A 21,888-nucleotide genomic window follows, 5' to 3' on the forward strand; every position below is an offset into this window, starting at 1 on the left:
GACCCCGTTGCTGTCCCAGTCTGGATGGGCACTGTGGTGATGTTCCAATGTTCAGGCTGGCTCCTGGTATGAAGAGATTCCCAATTACCATTTCCTAACCGCAGAGCCAAGGATGTGTTTACATGTTTAGGTCAAAAATGTGATGAACAGCTTCATGTTGTCTATTGATGTAAGTTTAAACCTAAACATGTTTCCCTGTTACTAATCCAGTTGATGTGGTTCTCCACCTGTGTCTAGGTGATAGAAAAGCATTTTTTTATATTTATAGCTCTAAGCAAACAAACAGTTGTCTATATAAAAGAGCTTTTACAATTGTGCACTTTTAGCAGGTCTCTGAATACATGTGACCAATGTATAATGGATTTTCACAGACTTTGTTTAAAACTGAAGGTGACAGAGACTTTGGAGAAGTGGCTACATTGCTCTGGACTTCTTTGTTTCATCCACAGAAGAGTAAAATATGTGATTGATTTTGAAAAGCTGCTGAAAAATGTATCTTTTTAAAATTGCAATTTCTAATTTGGGTTTTACATTTTGTGTTCCATTTTTTGTGATTTTATTAGAAAGATTTGTTATTTATTTGGTGTTTAAAGGTGGTACATATTGTATATACACAATCTTCTTAGAGACATTTGCTATATGTTGTGTTTGTTGTCATTGTAGTTTAATTTTATTGGATGTATTGAAAGGAAATGAAAAGAAGTTGCAGCATTGATTAAAAAAAGCATAAAAGAGACATTTACTGTCTGATGTTACATCTGTAGGAGTGTACTGAGGCTGGGTTTTGTTTTGGAGCACATTCATATGTTTTGTTTGTAAAAAAAAAAAAAAGATAAAATATAAAGTTAATTGTATTTTGGATGAATAAAAAAGCAATGATTAGTGCTAAGGATGTATAAAAGACAAACAAAACAAAGGAAATTGCTGTATTTTAGTGTTGAACTAGGCTTTCTAACTGTTCTACTTTCTGTCTGCCACTCCTGGCTAATTTACATGTGAGCACACAGCCGGGGGTTGGGGGGGGGGCTAACTCCACTACTGCAGCAGGGGAGACTAATGAAAAGCTTGAGGATGTAAGATTGAATAAATAAAATCCTAGAGTTGACCAGTTCATTTTATAAATGTAAATATTTTTTTATTTTGGTGCTGATAAACTAAACAGAAGTTATGATAAAAATATTTGCTTGAGTCAAAATGTCCAAAAATTTGCTTTTAGCACAATAGAGTGAATAAGGTGGTTAAATGTTTCTCCTACGTATAGTGCTGCTTTTCAAACGTGGAGCTTTGTAGGACGCATCTAATTCTGAAATCTCAGCTTCCTGAGACAAACGGCTGATTTCCTATAAAGCTTGATTATATGACTGCAACGGAATCGACCACTTCCTGTTTGGCAGTGCCTTACGCAGGCACCGTCAGATGTAGAGCCATGAAACTTGAGATGATGAGAGAATAGCTTTCTGAGTATCTCCAGTTTTAATTTCATGCACATCGGAAAAAGCACATAGAAAATACAGGGCAGAATGTGCCCCATGCAATAACTAGGTGGCGCTATAGAGCTCGTCCAAAGTTGTCATATCCATGGGTTCAGAATGGAAGCTTCATCATATCCATTGAAATTCAGTGAGATTGGACAAGGAATGTGCACATGAGAGCAACATTTGTGTGCATGGCGAGACGCCTAACTTTGCCGCTCTGTCAAGACCACACCCCTGCGTTGAAACATATGTTTTATATCAGAGTAAACTTCAATGGTTTTTCAACAGGTGGACGTCATTTTGAGGTGTGTCGGCTCATCCTACTTGGAGCAGTGATGCTCCAAGTAAAACATGTCATTTCCTGTTGCCAACAGGTGGCGCTACACCTGTTTCGGATTTTTCGACTGCAGATGTGTTCAAAGTCAGACTACAATCATGCACAACAAATTTGGATCAGATTAGATTATTTATGGCTGAGTAATGACCATTTTTCTTTTCATGGCGTGATTTCGAAACGACCTCAAATTTTGACGCGCCGCCACGGTCACAAACAACCGTAAAAACTTAAAAGCTTCGCAATTTAATATTGGACATGTGTTTAGTTTACAAAACCAAAGTTTGGAGTCATTGTTCAAAAATCTCTAGGAGGAGTTCGTTCTAGAACGAGGACTGCAAATGACCAAAATACAGCAAAACTGACATATTGACATCAATATAGCAGACTTCCTGTGCGACTGACAGCTTGGTCCCAAGAGACTTTTTTGTAGGTCTCCATCTGATGAACATGTCCTGTAAAAATCAAGCTTGTATGTTAAAGAACATGGCGGGGCTCTCAAAAACAAACATGGTAGGTGGCGCTATTGAGCCGTTTTTGTTCACCCATGCAAGTGCTGTATATATAAGTTGGAGATATGTAAGAGGCCTCTCATTCTGAAATCTCAGCCTCGTGATACAAACGGCTGATTTTTTATGAATTTTTAATTATCTGACAGCAACGCAATCAACCACTTCCTGTTTGGTGGTGGCTTTCGCAGGCACCGTCAGGTGTACACCCATGAAACTTTAGACGATGAGAGAAGACCCTTATGAGTATCTCCTGCTGTAATTTTATGAATGTCGGACAAAGCACAGAGAAAAGATAGGTCAGAATGTGACAAAAAATGTATTTGTCTATATCTAGGTGGTGCTATAGAACTCGTCCAAGATTGTCATATCCATTGGTTCAGAATGGAAGCCTCATCACCTCTATTGAATTTCAGTGAGATTGGACAAGGAATGTGCACGTGAGAGCAACTTTTGTGTGCATGGCGAGACGCCCAACTTTGCCGCTCTGTCACGACCACAGCCCTGCATTGAAAGTTATGGCTTTTTATCAGAGTAAACTTCAATGGCTTTTCAACAGGTGGACACCATTTTGAGGTGTGTCGGCTCATCCTACTCGGAGCAGTGATGCTCCAAGTAAAACATGTCATTTCCTTTTGCCAGCAGGTGGCGCTACACCTGTTCTGGATTTTTCCACTTCTGATGTGGTCAGGGTCAGACTACAATCATGCATATCAATTTTGGATCAGATTGGATTTTGCATGGCTGAGTAATGGCCATTTTTCTTTTCATGGCGTGTTTTCAAAATGACCTCCATTTTCGACGCGCCGCCACGGTCACAAACATCCGTAAAAACTTAAAAGCTTCACAATTTAACATCGGACATGTGTCTAGTTTACACAACCAAAGTTTGGAGTCATTACTCCAAAATCTCTAGGAGGAGTTCGTTCTAGAAGGAGGCCTGCAAATGTCCAAAATGAAGCAAAAATGACATATTGACCTCAATATATCAGACTTCCTGTGCGAGTGACAGGTGGGTCCTTTCAGACTTTTTTGTAGGTCTCCATCTGAAGAACATGCCCTGTAAAAATCAAGCTTGTACGTTAAAGCGTATGCGGGGCGTCGGGACAAAAGTCACTGTAGGTGGCGCTATCGAGCCGTTTTTGTGCGCCCATGCCAATCTCCTATAAAATATGAAATTTTTCGCGACTCCTGATGTGTGTGCCAAATTTGGTGAGTTTTGGGGTATGTTAAAGGCCTCAAAAAGGCGACTCTTCCGGTAGAATAATAATAATAATAATAATAATAATAAACATTCGAATTACAATAGGGTCCTTGCACTCCGTGCTCGGGCCCTAATAATAATAATAACTCTAACAGATACAATAGGGTCCTTGCACTCCGTGCTCGGGCCCTAATAATAATAATAATAAACATTCGAATTACAATAGGGTCCTTGCACTCCGTGCTCGGGCCCTAATAATAAACATTCGAATTACAATAGGGTCCTTGCACTCCGTGCTCGGGCCCTAATAATAAACATTCGAATTACAATAGGGTCCTTGCACTCCGTGCTCGGGCCCTAATAATGAACCATAAGTTAAAAGACGTAGTGCTTTAAGAAGAAAAATATAAGAAAAAAAAGCAAATACAGCAAGCATGCTTTAAAAAATACAATATAAATTTGAACAAAAAAGATACTAGGAAATAACATTGATGAGAAAGAAGAAGTGAGAAGTTCTGATATTAATCTCAACCATCATTAGAAATACCACACATTTAAATGGGAGAGTGAAACTGCATTAAGAGTCCAGGTGGCATTTTGTGAAAGGTCTTTTTAGTACTTCAGCCTCTCACACACAAGACATTGGATATTTATGAATTGATTCAGCAATGCCATTCCGTCCTGCACCATGCCACAGGCACAAACCCATGTGGTGGAATTCATGTGTCTACTTCATATTAAGTTTCCTGTGCGGCTTTTTGACCTTATCACCAGCATTTTCACTCTCCGATGTGAGCTGGTTCCTTCACAGGAGCTGTCTGAACCCATTATTTGGTTCCTTCGAGTCAGATAAGAAACACTTGAACACTCACCTAAATGGTAAAGTGAGTTTAAATGCATAGGGAAACTGGAAGTCAGCCATACAGAGGACTCAAAACCTTATGGTTATTTTTTTGACATAGCCTGTAAGGACAAGAAGACATTCTATGGCATCCCAGCCAATTTCATCTGTTATACCAGTAAAACTCTAACAGGGCCAAACATTTCTCTATACACTATTTTAGGAGACTGTAATGGTAATTCAAAGCTTGCAATGTTTTGATTTTATTTTACAGTAATTAAACAAAAAAATCTAATATATTGGTTAAATCACTATACTTTTCTTGCTTAGCCAACATTTATCTTTGCTGAGTGGATGTATTTTTATTTTCTTTTCAATTAGACATATTTTTTATGTTATAGTCCATGTTATAATGTAAGAAAGAAAATCAAAATTGACTGTTTATGCACTGCAATATTCTTTGTTTAAGCCTAAGGTCAAATTCAATCTGTGGAGGAAAATTTCAAATTATTTTTTTTAATTCAAAATAACCTATTTTGAAAATTTAATCCACTTCTGTTGGCTAACTATAAAAGTGTGTGTTTCATGGGCATTACTGGGGACTCAAAGCACATACAGATAGTACCAATTTGAACCACATCTTATTGTCTTGTGTCTCTTATGACACTGGCAAGTTTAATGTGGGACACACACAGCCCAAAGGTTATAACCAGGGCCAAATCTGGGTTATAGTATTTGCTGTATGGTCCAGATGTGGCCCACATATGATAAACTGACTGTGACGTGTGAAGTGTTAGGAGGGACAGGCGTGGCCCAAAGGCCAAAGGATGTGGAGAGAGGGTTGACGCACTCTGGATAAATGCCGTCAGTCAGGACCAAGTGAGAGATGATGAAAACTGAATTTGTGGGCCATATTAAAAAAAAAAAAAAAAAAAAAAAACATTCTCTGCTGTCCAAGAAGTGTCTGCTTATTTAAAACAGTAAGGGTACTGGTCTGATTCCAACACAATGCCTGTAAACAGAACTGGGAACCTAGTCTACTTATAAAGAAGTATAATCACTTAGAGCCAGGTTAATGATTTAAACCTTAATTTTTCCAGCTGCTCTAATGTCTTTTTTCATCAAGTCATTTAAAGAGCACATGCTCTCTTTTTGTGCAACCGCCTGAATGTGATCAGAAAATGAGAACAAGATCTTTGGCGCTTGACAATAGAGGATGAATGGCTTTCCTTTGTCATGTTGGAAATCTATTCTTCCTATTTGCCCTTTTGGACAACTCAGTTCCAAGCAATACAGTAAAGATGCAGCGCTTCTATTTGGATCAAACACCTGTCAGAAGCTTAGATGTTGCTTCGTGGCATTAGGCTTAGATTTTAATTGTAATTTGTTTTTCTTGAGATAAATCTTTCTTTAAATCACTTCAAATGTTTTAGATTCCAAGCTTTCAAAACTTTCCTCAACAGAATGCATACAGTATATTTAGGGGCCTTAAAATTGTTACTTTATGAGCATTTTTTTGTTTTTGCTGCCATACTGCTTGCAATGCAATACATGAGTCTACATTCATCCAGAATTTCAACCAGGAATTGTGCAAAAATATGTAATCTGTAAATTTGTCATTGTGGGCAACGGCCAATATTTATTGTGAGAAAATCCATTATCCACTTACCACCAGGCAGCACAGTTCAACCCTGTGTGAACATACACTCCTATAAGTGATGTTTTTTTTATTTCTTTTTTTTTTTTTTTTTGAAGAGTGCACTGGCTATCTTTTTAATTAACATCTGCCTGGAGGCAACTAGTTAGATACAAACATGAAAAATCCTTGCTGCATACCAATAGACCAGTGGACTGAAGATCTGCTGGAGAGTCAACGATTCTCTTTGTAGTCAAAATGAAAATTAATTTAATTGAGGTCTCCTTAAATAATAAATTATCCAAACTTTCCTTAAATAATGTGAATGAAAAGTACCAATTTTTAGTATTTTTGTGCTGCCCATGCATTAAAAATGTTACACCCATACACCATTAAATGTTACTGGACCACCTTAACATGAAAGTGTCCTAAAAATATTATCAAAGGGACGTCTTAGAACCATCCTAATAACATTAATTCTGATCCAAAATTAACAGCCGCATGAGCATTTGCAGCAAAGCAGGTTTCCACATTTTCACGCATTAGCTTGTTCTGAAATGGAACCAAACATTTCAAGGAAGGCCACACTTCCAGTTCATTCCACCCTGAAGCATCGGCTGGCAAGTAAGCATAAATTAAGAATTAAGTAAGGCAAATTTAACTGAGCAATTTTGAAGCATATGGTCAATCACTGTAACCACGGGCAAGTGTTGAAAAGACTTCAAATTGGTCTGTAAATGCAAATATAGCTGAGGGTTAAAATGCTAAATCTTTTCCGAGAAGTGCTGGTACAAAAAATTCAAACAGCAATTTTTTTGCCTCTGAGAAATTACAAAAAAAAAAGACACATGTGCAGAAAATGTTTTGTGTGGTGAAAATATGAACTAATAGGAATGAAGAATCATTTGCCCAAAGCTAGTAACTGTTTGCAGTGCATGAGTGTGTCTGTGTGGATCTGGTTAGAGGTGCATATGTGCATTTAATTGGAATTGAAAAATGCCATCAAAAAATTTTCTCTTGTTTCGTAAGTAAGCTGGCACTTGCAAGGTAAACATTACAATCCTATTTGACGGCGGGAAAAAAGATTGGCGGTGCAGATGCTCGAGGGGAGAAAGGAAGGGAGGATTGTGGGCTTATCTCTCAGGAGGAGAGAAATTAAATCACAGCCATGACTAACCATTTCTCAACCAACTCATACAAATACAGGAGCAAACCTTATTAGCAATTGCTTTATTTATTAGATCTTTTGAGTTTTTTTTGTTTTTTTTCCCATATAGATCACAATGAACACAGCTTTTAGACAACAGCAGTTGAAATAATCCATACAAATGAATTCCTCTGGAGTTTTTCATCAACTGCCCATTTGTAGCGTGGAGCCATATGCTAGCAGTGGGGACCTGGCATGAGAGCACAACACTGACACAAACTGGGTGCTTGCTTTAACTAACCAAAAAGGCATGGCGCCTCTACGTGTATGTAAAGCAGTAACTGCGTGGGCCTGTGCACACTTGCATGAAGGAGAGACCAAAGTTGGTTAGCCACATTCAGCGAGGCCTTTTCCCTAATCACACGGCGAAGCCAACAGTCTCCAGTGGGCGGAAAGTACACCACTGCTGGCTTGAGTAAATCACTGCCAAATGTGTACAATGCCAAGGAGTAATTATCTAATAATGAGAGGCCTCGCATTATGGTCAATCTCTAAACTTGTAAAGCCAAACTATGTGTTGGCCTTAACAGCAGCTTCTGCTCTATTAAACAGCAAATAGCCTGAGAGAAGGGGGGGGGGGGGGGGGTGTGCATGGCTTTAGAGAATTCCTTCTAGCCGCTCATTTCTTTATGCCTTAGTTTGGGATGTGACGATGGTGCCCGGACCCAGGGACTATAAGAGCGGACAGTGCTTTGAGCTGGGACTATTGGTGGCAGAAAGATTATGAAGTGGAAAGACAAAACTGAGGGATGACCTTTGCACCGTTTTTGTAAGAAAGGGCATGAGAGCCATGTCACTGATGTCAACCGCTTGGCAACAGTACTGGAGCTGGTAAAATAGTGGAAATGAATGAATGACCGCAGTCTGTCAGAGCAAAACATTCAAATATTCATGTCAAAATAAGGGTTTAGAAAAATTAACTTTTTTTGTAGATGATCAAAGCAATAGAATCAGAAGGAATACAGAGAACAGTGTTTAAGGTTTTTAGAACAAAATTAATTGCAAACATATTTTCAGCTGTTCGTATGCATTGTAAATTGGGTTGACAAACTAGCCAGATTGAATTTAAAGTTGACAGGAAACTAATGATTTTGCTTCAAATGTATACAAATTAAAATGATTTTGCTGCTTAAAGGATGACCAAATCACTCGTCACAATTGGACCTGCCATGTGATTTGTAGGTCAGCAGATATGCCAGCTTTTGATCACATGCAGGATTTTCCTTTGACAATTTTTCTAGCACAGAAATCTAGACACATATAGATCTATAATTTTAAGAAACCTGATTTTCAGCCAGTTTTCTTTTGATACTTTTGCTTGTTTTGCTGAGTTTAGCTGTTAATAGCAACAGCTGTGGTAAATGTTTTGCTGCTTGAAAAGTATTTCTGATGAAACAAAAATGCACATGCATGCCTCTGTCAATGGAAAAAGGGTAAAACAAAAAAAGTGTGATTTCATGCAAGATGAAGATGAAAAGAAGATAATTTATTAAACGTTTAGATAAAAAGGGGAAAAAAGAATGCAGGTTTGTTTAAATATCTCTGCGGGGATGCTCTCATTTTTGCTGACAAGATGCTCATCACATAACCCAAACACAAATTAAAGGTCATATTTACAACTTATTGAAATCTTTGGCTCCCCAAAAAACTCCATAAAAACAGTCCTTGGTTACTTTATTTATAGGTTTGTCAAAGCTGATTTTTATAAATGATCCCCAAAGATATAAAAACAAAAGTGCACGTCGAACGCACACAGACAAACACATTTGTTAGCTTGCAGCAAATCCCGTCTGTAAGCATATTCAGGGGTGCTCCTGATAGGAGTATGTATATACAGAATGGAAGTGAAAAGCCTTGACTCTTAGGTTAGGTTTTTCTCAAAAAAATAAAAAATAAAAAGAAATCTGCAACAAGCAAAATCCCAAAAAAAGAAGTCTAAATGGCACGGACGAGAAGACCGGCATAGGTGCCTAAGCTTACTCTTCAGTGTCAAAGAAGAAACATGAGAAGAAATGTGAAAACAGTAATGTGTCAACAACAAAAGAAATAATGGTGCTTCTTCTATTGTTGAAATTCCAGCTCAACTTAGTTTCAGAGCCACATAGTGGTAAGTCACTGTTCCCCCCCATAGCTGTACGTAACAGATTTGGTGATTGTAGTCATATTATCCAAAAGACCTCCAATCTAATAACCTAATGTTTGGTGTATTTCACTGTCAGAGAGTATTAAAAAAACATCTCACACTATAGTGTCTGAAAGGTGTCAAAATTTCCAAAAATAAAGGTTCTGTATTTTTTTTTTTTTTTTTTAAGAAAGCCTGAATGACAGATGTCTGGTCATAAAAACCATATAGCAACAGAGCAAAGACATCAAAACCACCCCAAAAGGAAAAAAAAATCTGGTCTCAAGTTCATCTGCAAAGTATGAGCTTCCTAACATGTATTGAGTACAGACATAAACAACACCGACTGCTGAAAAGAACAAAACCTCTTTTGGTCCTTTATAGAAAATGCACATTCTGGTGGACCAGGGTTTTATAAGCAGTCACAAGGCTCCACAGATACAACAAGCTCTCTGCAGAGACAGTAAGGCAATTTTATGATCACCAAGGAAATCGATCCGCTTTCCATATGGCAGGTTTCATTTTTTCTTTTAAAAGAAAGTAAAAACATTATAAACAAAAAAGAAAAAAAAATACACTGACTGGTTACTGTTAAAGAAAATAGCTGCCCTTTAAAAATCTGCTCAGTAAAAATATTTAGACTGTTTTCTTGCAATTGTTGCTTTTTGTTGTTGGTTTGAATTGTTTTTTTTTCTAGATCAGCTGGTTCATTAAGCTTTAAGGAGTTATTGTCTTTGATCCAGCGGGGCATTAGGGTAAAAAGCATTGAAGCCAGCCTGCAAAGATGCAGAAATAGAGATGAAAAAGGAAACACCAAAAAAGAAAAAGAAAAATCCCAAACTAAAGCAAACTCACAGAGTTCGACAGCTACTAAGGCAACTTTTGCCAAATACAATATAAGCCCATGTATATTGCAACACAACAATATATTAATTTAATAAAATACACAATATAGCTTTTGTACACGTAACATTTTGGCTCAAATGCACAGAAATTGCAATGAAATCAATAAAAAATATGTCAATTTTTTATGTAAACACATCTAAATTGGATAGATACATATACACACATAATGATATTATGTATAGTGATAATGTGAAGGGACATTTCCTTGTTTACTTGTGTTTTTTGGATATTTGTCTTCAAAAGAATGGCAGTGTCCTTTGCAGTTCTTTGAGTTAGTACTCACGCGACCTTAACTCCAGGACACATTTTGCTGAGATTCCTCTTTTTTTTCTTAGAAAATGTATAAATATTCTGTTAATATTTGGACACTATACATGGAGTCATACATACAGTAATCTATATAATCATATAGATGTCTTTTCACAGTTGAGGAAAAATATCCCTTTTTATACAACTTGTGATTGCCTTCGGGCATTGTCACACACATGATATTTCACTGTACACAAGGGACTAGAAGCTGATGATGAACATGTATAAGACAAATCACAGATGTTTATTGTGTGTAACTGTAGTGTGTGCGTGTATCTGTGTTGTGGCAGGGTGTCGGTGCTTATGAGCAGGTCAGCAACAAAGTAGCGCACGTGTAAAATTGATGCGTGCCACTACATTACTCAGAAACATGAACATTTAAATAGAGGTGTAAGAGACAGACACAGTTTACACGTGTTACAAATGACAGGTAAAACATGGTTACACTGTTAATATTAACCTTCTGCAAACTTATTCCTGACTGACCGATCTCTTCTGCTACAGGACCTGTTGACGCTGAGCACTTAAAAGTGTGTTAAGTTGAGAAAAAAATGAGCTGTGTGTTTCGGCTTGTTTTTGTTTGTTTTTTTTGGTGTCCTGAAGAGATTATCATGTATTTCTCTGTTTCCACATCGATTGTCACATTTGACAGTAAAACGTCTTTTTTTTCTCCCTCGCTGTTTCAGTATCCATCACACATAACAAAAAAAATACACCTACACAAACTGAGATATGTCGGATTCCACGAGAGACCATGAACAACACACATTATGAGCTGGTGGGCACTTAGATAAGAGCTTGCGAGGTGCAAGAGGTAAAAACCTCAGCAATTAGCTTAAAAATCCAAAAGAAAAGTCAAAAAATTCAGAAGTCAGTTCCTTTAGATTGGTTGGGTAGCACAAAAACCAGTGCCAGGTGGCTGACATACGAAAGTGTATTGACAGTCCAGTATTGGTAGTTTTATACAACAAATATAGTGAAAAGAGCCCCAATGTTAAGAGCCATTGAACATTTTCAATTCATTTTGGTGAGTCTTTCTCATGAGAGTTCTTGGGATGCCATCCCTTCCGACTCTCTGCATCCACGTTGACCTTAGTTACGGCTTAATATATCACTTCCTGAGCGTGCCGGTGGCCTCACTTCCTCTACAGTCTTGCAATAGTTTGTCGATGTCCCTCACCACTTGTTCAGCGTCCATACCATCGCGGCTCACGTTCGGCTCAGCCTGCTCTAGGACGCACTCCATTTCAGCTGCTGCTTCCTGACTGATCCGTGAGCGGGCCTCAGCCAGCACCTTTGCCACCGGGTCTGAGGGGGGTAGGGATGGGTAAATCAGCTGGTCTCTTGTTTGTTTAGTCGGAGAGAGGAACTGACCATCGGGAGGCCCGTAGTGGCCAGAGCAAGACGCAGGGGGAGGTTTTCCCTCAGCCCCATCTGCTGGGCTTTTGACTGCGGAACAGGGAGACATTGTAGAGCAGCCCTTGCTGGGACTGGTAGATGCAGAGGGAACTTCTTGAAGAAGAGGGCTGAGGGCACGTTTTGCTTTCAGGTAGGGTTTGACATTTGCAACGAGGATGGTATGGTCACGTCTGTCTTTGCCAAAAGTGCAGAATGTTTTCTTGCCGTTGGGATTGACAGCCTCATAGGTCTCAGTCTCGGGCACAGTCTCCATCCCTGCGGGCACAAACATATTGTTGCGGTAGTCAATGCCCTCTGCCTGGTTTCCACCAGCAGGGAACTGTGGCATCCAGCAGCGGTCAGAATGACCCAGTACTCTGCACTCTTCTGTGCAATTCACACAATCCTCATCTGCAGAACAAAAGAGAGGGGGATAGAAGAGGGATATTCACGTCAGCATTGTATACAAAATCACACAATCATGGGGTAATTAAAAACAACATTGCTATTATTAATGTTGAATAAATGGAGTGCTAGTTTTAAGTTGAAAAAGTAAATCAAAGCCAAAAGAGAAAAGATTCAAAAACAGCATCAGCATACGGAGGATGTTCTTTTACTAATGCATATATAAACACATGAACACACACATGCATGCACACAGCTTTCCAGAGGGAACTAGAGTTGGGGGGGGGGGGGGGACACCTGCTTGCATTTTCCAATGCTCTGATCAAGGAGATGGCAGAGCATACAGAAAAGACGAGGAAGGAGGGAGAGAAAAAACAACAATGGCTCAGGTTTGGCAAAGGCACGGTGCCGTTATCATAAATTCATGTCAGTGGGCTTTGAAGCCCTCCCTAGATAGAGAGGCAGTGCCAAATGGCTTGTGCTTCTTCCCCGTGTGTTTGTGTGTGCTCATGTGTGAATGAGACCGTGTGTCCTCCTCTTTCATCTCTATTCAGAAGGATGCACACTCTGGCTGATTACAGGAGTGTTCAAATGGATAGAGAACTTGGTTTAAAAAATAAATAAAAGGCTTCCCCATCCTCTCAGAGCAAAAGAGCAAGTGTTTGTCCTATAAATGTAACCCTCACGCATCTATTGTCTAAGAGGCAATAAAGAGTGAATATGCATGGATTCCTCTGTTAATTTTATCTATAGAAGCAACCAACTGTGAATCCTAGTTGACTTCAAAGGGTGACAACATGGGGTTTCTTAAATTCCCTAAGACCACCATTTTCTGCAATTCAAACGAGAAGCCCCTGGCTGCAGTGTGCAGACCAACGTGTGCCTCAACATGGGCGGAGTTAAGCGGCTTGAGGCACGCCCACTGTTTGTCGGCACAGTAAAGTTGGCTTTTAAAAATACTGAGTGTCTCATCTTTGTGAAGCTGATCTGGTTTCTTCAGACCGTATTGATCTGCTCTGTTTAGGAGAAAGTTCTCTCAGTTGTCAGGTGCAGGTTGGTTGTGGGGACTGTTTTCTTGCAAACTCTAAATTCTCTCTTTGCATCATCAATTAAATTGAAGTGGGTCCAGATTTTGCTTCTTTTTCCAGTGTCACTCATTTCTGTACGTTTTCAGTTGATGTCGTCTATTCTAGTCTCCTTTTTAACCCTTGTGCTATCTTAGATGACCCCACCCTTACATTGACGTGTTCTCCCTACCATGATAAAGGTGGATAAAGGTGGAAAGATTTCAAGTAATCCATGGACACCAGTGAAGATCACAAATCATTGAAGAAAAAAGGTTCAGAGCACTGTCTAGTGCAGGGGTCGGGAACCTATGGCTCGCGAGCCATATATGGCTCTTTTGATGGTCACATGTGGCTCGCAGACAAATCTTTAATTAAACTTTTTTTTTCATTAGACCAGTCCTTCTCGGGCGCGATGCGATGCCAGAGGCGCGCAGTAGTAGCGGTGCTTAGAGAGAGAAATCTGCGCCAGCGCTATCAGTTTACTATTATCTATTATTTCACAGAGTTTGTACCAGCCGGAAACCTGTGAATTGCCGTGCCTAATACTGCGCGCTCTTTCAGTTGCGGGGACGGGATGTGTGAGGGAGAAAGCAGAGGGTGGGGGTGAGGGGTTGTTGGGACAGGCAGCAGGTGAATCGCGCTGGGATTGTAAAAACGTAAAACCCGCTGCCCGTCACTCACTGCAGCGTGTGAGTGTGTGTTTGGCTCCAGGTCTGCATGTGATCAGTCTGTCTCACATCATCATCTACAGAACTTTCAGACCTATGATCACGTTTAAAGTCTCAACGCCTGCATGAAGCAGAAACTCACCACGTATCAACCAGACTAGACCATCAGCAGAACTACCACGAGAAATACTCATCATTTATTAGCAACAGAATAACAATGTTATTAAAAAGAATCCACAGACTTATTGTACTTTAAAAATGTTGAAATTACATCAAATGCACACATTCACTTGTATATTTAGTTTTAAACATATTGTCGCGGACTGAGTTGGAAGGCTGTTGGGTCGCATTAAAAGTTCTGGAGTTCATTGAACGCGTCAAGCAGAGATCTGATTGGCCCTCAGTTCTGTCGCTCAGCCTGTTGTTAGGTAGTTTGGACCAATGGAGTTCAGCTATGGGCCGAATAAGGGAAATGGGAGGGCTGGAGCGGGAGGGGGGAATATAAAGTTGGGAAAATCGCTCTTGTCTCGGCGGGAGAGATTCAGGAGTTGCTGAATTAATTTTACGGCGTTTGTTACGGCCTGCAGTAACCAGAATAAAGAACCTTAAAAAAGGTTAAGTCTCCGTGCCTCAGTGTGGTAAAGGGACACTACATTAATGTATGGCTCTTTCGAAATTACATTTAAAAATATGTGGCGTTTATGGCTCTCTTGGCAAAAAAGGTTCCCGACCCCTGGTCTAGTGGGTCTAGATGACCCAACTCCCAATGGTAAAGTACCTAGGATAGCACAAGGGTTACCCTGGCATCCTATTCCATTCATGCACTGTGCTGCTGCGCGTGTAACGAGCTTTCGCTTCCCCTCCCCTGCTCTTCACAAACGGGTATCCACCAATTATGAGCGGCTTGAAGTGAAAAAGAAGTAAAAAAGTGTGAAGGATAGCTAAAAAGAAACAGTTCCCAGGAAGAACCTGGCTCTTGTTGTTCGCTTTAAAGAGCGAAGCGATCGGTCATCGCACCATATCCATAATTGCTCGTTGAGTTCATACTAGTGATGTTTGGATTTGCCTGCGACTGTCCGCAAAATCTGTAATGAACTTCTGAGCAGTGCTTTTACTTTTCAAACTACGCGACCGTCTTTAGGGTTAATTTATAACATGAACGACATCCTGCTCATTGACTTGTTGCATGGTGGTGTGTTTCGTTGAAAGAAACAGAATTTCTATTTCTATATATGTGAAAACATTACAGATATTGACAATAAAGTTAACTTTGACTTTGACTTGACTTCATCCACTGAGCAGAAGCAGGGAATGTAGTGTTGGAAAAATTTCTAGTCTACTGGAAAATATGAGATCCGTTACTGTAAGAATATGGCCGTAAGAGCCGTTTCGTTAACGATCAACACATCGCCATTTTGTTCAGTCTGCCTTCCTTGTTGCAGCCATAAATAAAAAGGGCTGTTAAAGCAGAAGTGCACATATCCTAAAATCAAAATGTATAATCTTTTCCTGAATTAAAAAAAAAAAAGCACAAGGCGAGCATTAATTTACTCATCTCAGGATACACTGGTGGCAATATTGCACGTGGAAACTTGTAAAATGCAAAGAAAATGCAGCAAATGTGTAGAAGAAGAAGACACATACAGTGGGTGGAGCAAGTTAAACCTCAACCAATCAGGGACTCAGATTTGGTAGTGACGTTTGGATAGCGTCTCTTTTCATGCAAGAAGGTGCCAACCGTTTGAAAAATGATCATGGAGGAGAAATCAATGATTCCAGTTTCTGGCCGGACGGACTTATGAGACACCAAGTTTTTCAGATTTCGGAATAGAGCTGTAAAAGAAAAAGCCTGAAGCAACATTCGCAAAATTATCATCACTTTGACATTTTGCACTAAGCCTCTTCCAACTGTAGGTGGCGGACAAGCGCTTGTCAACAATAGAACAACATAAGAAGAAGAAGCCCCTCCCTGCTTGTTCAGTGTGAACACCATATGCTAAACGCATGTTCAAGAATGCGCTTTTAGCATGTTCTTGAAAACGCATCATGCCTCATGTGAATGTATCATAACTGAATAGTGACATTTGTTTTTGATTATACTAGTTCCCAGTACACATTGTTGACAATTTATACACACACACTTTCAAAAATACTGGTAATAAACTTTTATCTTAATGCACACAATGCACAAAATGGACACTTTGACCTGTAGAGGTCAACACTTTATCATCGATATTTGCTGTAGTAGGGCTTGCACCCATTTCTTCAGCTTTAATCTAAAGCCAACTTTTAATGGGGTTCGGATGTGGCTATGCAACATTTTCAATATATTTTTTCCACTGATGTTTGAGCACAACGTTATTATTATAAGCTACCCCATCCATCCCATTATGCAATGCATGAACCTTTATAGCACAGCGAGAGTGCTGCTTTAAAGACCACAAACTTGGGACTAATACAATCTTTCGTTGATCCGAATGAGCGGACAGAATGGATGTGCTCGAGTGCACTTGGCTTGCCTGTCTTTGCTGTGTTATGGGTCAGCAGCCTGGATTCCTGAGAGACTGCCCTCCTAAGCTGCAGAGATGAGCCTAACACTTCACAAATGTTTGAAGAAGGCAAACAGTGCTTGCGAGGAGAGCCTGACATTTCCCATGTCGAACCAGTCATCTGAAGAGGAAATAAAGCAAGCTGGAAAGCAGGGGCTAGACCAAATATAAAACGGACTACATTTAAATAGTAAAGGGGTGAGTAAATGCATCTGCAAACACTGAGGAGTGTGTGTGTGTGGGTGTGTGTGTGTGTGTGTATGCGCTTGAGTTTGTGCAGACTGATTTGATGTTTGAATAAGAAAATGCAAACATGTCAAAGCGCAGATTGATGAATGGGTCAAAAACAAGAAATACAAACCTGTACACAGTTTCTAACAGGAAACCACCTTATTACTGTATTCCATCATCCAGGCTTCAAACACTGCACTGACATCTAATCATGATTACTGGATGCCAGCCTCTGCTTTTTACACACTCAGCTTGCATGACTTCCGCAGATAAACAAGTAACTTGGCCATAAGATGTCTCTGTGCTCAGAGGTGATTGTCCATTGACCATGTGCATATTAAAGCATAAATAATCCATGCAGACATATTTCCCTCTATTTGGTGGGAGAAGACCTCTGATAGATTATTTATGTCTCTGCTGCACGTACAACCTTGAGGCGTTCTCCTCATATCCATGGCTAACAATATGACATATGAGAGCAGGGGTGACACTCATCTCTCCCTGTGCTCCCTGATTCCTCACTGTGGCTTCGGCAGCTCTCTGAGATGGCCAGCAGAGGCCTCAAACCAAGGACACATTTACCTATAATTATTTGGCCACTAAGAGAGCAGGCTCTGTCTCTGCATTGAGTCCAATATGACTTATGACGACAGACGCAATGAATCATAAAATCGTTTGTCATAATCTGTTTCACCCCTGACCCCCCTAATATGATTCACTCATGAATCAGTCAAAAATCTAGATCACTTAGACTGTTTCGTTATTTTTTTTTTTGTTAAATAATATAGACAACAAAGAAATGGCGACCATTTGAGTGTGAATATTTTGGGACAAATTTTCTATTGAAAAGAAGTTTTGCAGGATAGTTGTTTTTTTTTTTTGAAACATTAAACTTTTTTTTTAAACATACAATATGCACCCATCGACTGAGAACAAACAGAAAAACAAAGATTGCATGCGAATAGGGATCCTTCACGTTTTTCATTCCTAGCTGTCACTCAATGTACCAGAAAAGTGCTTCACTAGATTTGTCAAAGCATCTTTTTTATTTTTTATTATAAAAGAAAAGGGGGCTGTGAAAAAAAGCTGGTGATAGTGAGCAAAAGGAAGCATCTCATATTTCGAATGGATGAGAGGGATATCAAGCAGGCAAGCCAGTGGGATTAATTTTGACATTTTGAATACAAATATATTGACATTTCTGAATAATGAGACCTCCTTTCGCAATAAACTGATCAAACACCCACAGAAAATACATGCATTTTTTTATTAGTATATTTTATATAAAACTAAAAAACAAACAAAAAAAGTATTTGGTTGCTCTAGGATTTTGAATCCAAGTATCCTTGACATTTTTTTTTTACATATAGTGTACAAAATGTAAAATACCAGACACTGGAAAAACTCAAACCCAAACCTTCAAAATATCACTCAATAAATACTGAATCAATAAGATTCCAAAGGAAGATTAAAAAACTAAAAAAAAGGAAAACTTAAGAACGTGTCATTGAAAGGCTAATCGAATCATCTGATCAGGAGTTGAGCTGTTAATTATCCTATCTTAGCATTTTCACCAGAAGCACTTAACCTGGATATCTGATTGATATCAAAAGTAACATCTCCAGAGTCAATGAAAAAGGTGTAATTATACACTGCACCAGGTTCTCTGAATGTGTATGTCTCCTGAAAAGCAAAGATCCAGCTTGTCGTACTAGTTTGGCAGGGTTAATTGCATTACTTATGGGCAGATTTTTAAAAGTAGCTAACAATGGTTTAAATAGGACAGCTCTGCACCTGCCAGTCATCCTTAGTGCTAAAAGCACAAGAAACTAAAATTAAAGTGGCAAAACTGCAGTAGGGAATCTTCAAGCTAACTTAAAAAATAAAAAATAAAAACATCAATGTTAAAGGGATATTTTGATATTTTTAGAAATACCTTTAATGTGTCTGTGAAACAAAAGTAAATGATTTTGACTTAATGTCAGATGCACAAATAAAGGCTTCATTCCTGGTGGAACAACAAAGCCCTGATGCAAAATAGTAAAATTATGCAAAGTGTTTAAAGAGAGGGACATCTCTGTATCACCAGAACATGCTGTTCCCCGGAAATGCAGATGAAGGATATGCATCTGGATATTTGTTGTTGAACAAGTGGGTTTACATGAGAACACAATAACAGAAGATTTGACTGAGAGTCGCACTTTATCTGCTTTGCCGACTGATCTGAGCTAAAAGAAAAACAATATTGATGTTTCATTTTCAAGCACTCCCTGAGCAAATGCAGCAAAAGACAAAAAATGCAGTTGAAGGTTTGTATGCACACACCCACACACACGATATCCCCTACTGCAGCTCCATTTGTTTTAATTAATAACCAATTGTCCAATTTTAAATGTTGTGATTGAATAAAATTCATTTAGAAACAATTCCCAAAGCTAGAAATAAAGGCTGAAAGGGATAATAAGTTTGAAAATGGAAACCCAGAGGATGTCCAATTTGTGGGTCAAGCTGCTGCAGTGAGTAATAATAAACAAGCACAGGGCACATCAGTGTCTCTCATAGTGGGTTATTAGTATCACGTAAACTCCAGCCGCCATCTCATCATCACTGTGATGCTGAACGCCTCTCGTCTATCCCCAACCATCCTACCCCTCCACCCCACAACAAAAACTTGTTTACTAAAATGTACACTTCAATAATGAATGCAGGACACACTGATGTCAGTGAGTAAGAAGCACTCACTCAACATATTTATTTTAGCAGCTATTTACTGTTTAAAAACTCACAAGTATGGTGCGTGATCTTGTAAAAGTGCTCTTGTGTATCAGTGTGTGTGTGTGCCACAAACCATAGTGTGATTTCCCTAAACAGCCTTTTCTCCCTCTAGACGCCTGCCCCCTGGCTGCTCCATGCCCATCCCTCCTCACTTTATTACCCAGGCCTGTGATTAATGCCTCTCTGTCACACACTGTGCTTCCTGAGGAGGAGGGAGCGATGAGGAGGGACAGAGCTGTGCTCACAAGCTAATACTAGCAAAGCAATGGCAGCAAGCTGAACACGGAGCGAGCCCACAAAAGGGTAGCGTGTTGCCCAAGTTCAAAAAGGAAGTAAAGCAACAGACAACAGCGGTGATGAATCACTCCACCATTGTGCACACCTGGGTAGTCACCAGACAGCTCTATGAGCTGTTAAAGAAGCCTGTGAGACTGGAAAATGATATGAGTGTGTGTGTGTGTGAGAGAGAGTGTGTGTAGAGGTTGTGTAGAGGTTGTGTTGTGATGAACTTCCCCCAATCTACCCAGGGTGGACAGGAGGAGTGGCAGCTGACGATTCAGCAGAGCATCTGTGACAGACCATGACTGCACCTGTTCACCTGAGGGAGCTCACAGGGTGTGTTTAGGTGTGCATGAGCGTGTGTGTGCATTATTTTCTTTTTAATCTCCCCTCCTACTGCTATCGAGCCCAGCTGATCCCCCTTCTCCGCTTCCTCAGCCAATCAGGTTAACTAAATATTTGCACTCCACAGGCAAGAGAGTCTCCACCCTGACTGAGCCTAATGTTTTGCAAATGTCTTTTGAGGTAGCAACTCCATCAAACAGTATTTCAAAAGTTAGAATTTAGTAGAAAGACATTGGCTATTTCTAAAGAATACATTTTGAGCTGTTTGCAGATAATAAAGCTTGTCAATTAAGTCTTTTAGAGCAGAGTTGCAGAAATAAACATTTAAAGGTGCAAAGTGCTGCAGCTCCCCAACACACAAATACACGCACACGAAAAGAAATTCAATAAACGAAATTGTCTTGGAAAATGTGTAAAAGGTGTTTCATGGTGATGTCATTAAGTCCCACTCTGATCGTTCCAGTGGTCTTTTATTTTCATTATGCTGTTTTTAGCCCAGATTTAAAAAAAACCTGTGTCGTTTTCTAGGACATAGTTTCTGCAGAGCGACAGTAGTTCATGTGAAATTCACCTCTGAGTTGTAGGCAGGGGATTTGGGGTGGAGTAAGCCCACCTACTTTTCCCATCATCCCTCTATTTACATGCTCTCCCGCTAGCTTACAGACCCTCACACCCCCAACTTAATTTTAAACGGCGAGCAATATTGGAGCTGTCCACCCAAACATTTTTGAACCAGATGCCAGTTCAGACGAGGAAAACAAAGACCGCATGGATCTACTTGTTTGCAAGTGGATGCATTAGAATGGAGCGGAGCAGGGAGCTTATGGCCTGCTATAGTAGCTTCTACGTCACAGCAACAATTTTTTTTCCAACAGCATTACTTTGTCTGCTCCTGAATCAATTTGAAGTTATTTTTTTAAGTTGTAAGTTGTAAGTCAATTTTTCTTCATGTGTTTCCTCCATCATGAAAAATTTGGTACAAAAACATTAAAAACACTCGAAATGATATTTTCTTCAGAGTGTCTTTAGAAAAAAAAGGAAAACATTTGCACTATATTTTCAGCTTGAACTCTTTGCAAAGCTATTTAAACTTCTGGTAACAGAAGATTTACACACAAACAAAAAAAAGGTGATGCCTAAAACAAATTTATGCAAATTAGGAATAAATTGCTGTACTCATCTTTGTCACACATAAACGTCTCATTTAATGTTGACCTGAAACTCTGTCATCATGAGGAAGTTGACTCATTTGAGCCATTGGCTGCTTTGTTTTGCCAACACTATTTCACAAGTGTGGAAAAGTTTTCCATAAAATTGCAGCTTTAGCATATTATCAAGGTTTCATGTGAAACCTGCTCTTCATGCTGGTGCTACAGATCTCCTTCAAACCTTAGAGGTCAGTCTATGACTTCATTTAAACGGTAGTTTGAAGCGAACACAAGCTTAGCTAGACTTTGTAGTGTTTTTACACTTCTGCTACTTTGCCATCTATGGCACCTGTTTCCAGAGTTAATATAAAGATAATAACTATAAAAAGCGAACTTGCTTGCAATTATTAAATCACTGTTCTGCTGTGAGTGCAGATGTAAGTTAAGGGAGTGAGTCTATTGCTTTGTGCAATAGGTAGC

General features: G+C 39.4%; 1 protein-coding gene across 4 annotated transcripts in view; it reads right to left on the reverse strand.

The window, feature by feature from the left end:
- Positions 1-7,214: 7,214 nt before the first annotated feature.
- pcdh17 (protocadherin 17) overlaps positions 7,215-21,888 on the reverse strand; it is a 58,050-nt gene continuing 43,376 nt past the window's right edge. For all 4 annotated transcript variants that reach the window (XM_020713010.2, XM_011490451.3, XM_020713007.2 and 1 more), the window contains exon 5: positions 7,215-12,352. In XM_020713010.2, coding sequence (XP_020568669.1) covers positions 11,655-12,352 — 698 coding nt within the window. In that variant the 3' untranslated portion in view covers positions 7,215-11,654. The remainder of the gene's footprint in view (positions 12,353-21,888) is intronic.

Source organism: Oryzias latipes, chromosome 3 (assembly GCF_002234675.1).
Source record: "Oryzias latipes chromosome 3, ASM223467v1".
Taxonomy (NCBI): domain Eukaryota; kingdom Metazoa; phylum Chordata; class Actinopteri; order Beloniformes; family Adrianichthyidae; genus Oryzias; species Oryzias latipes.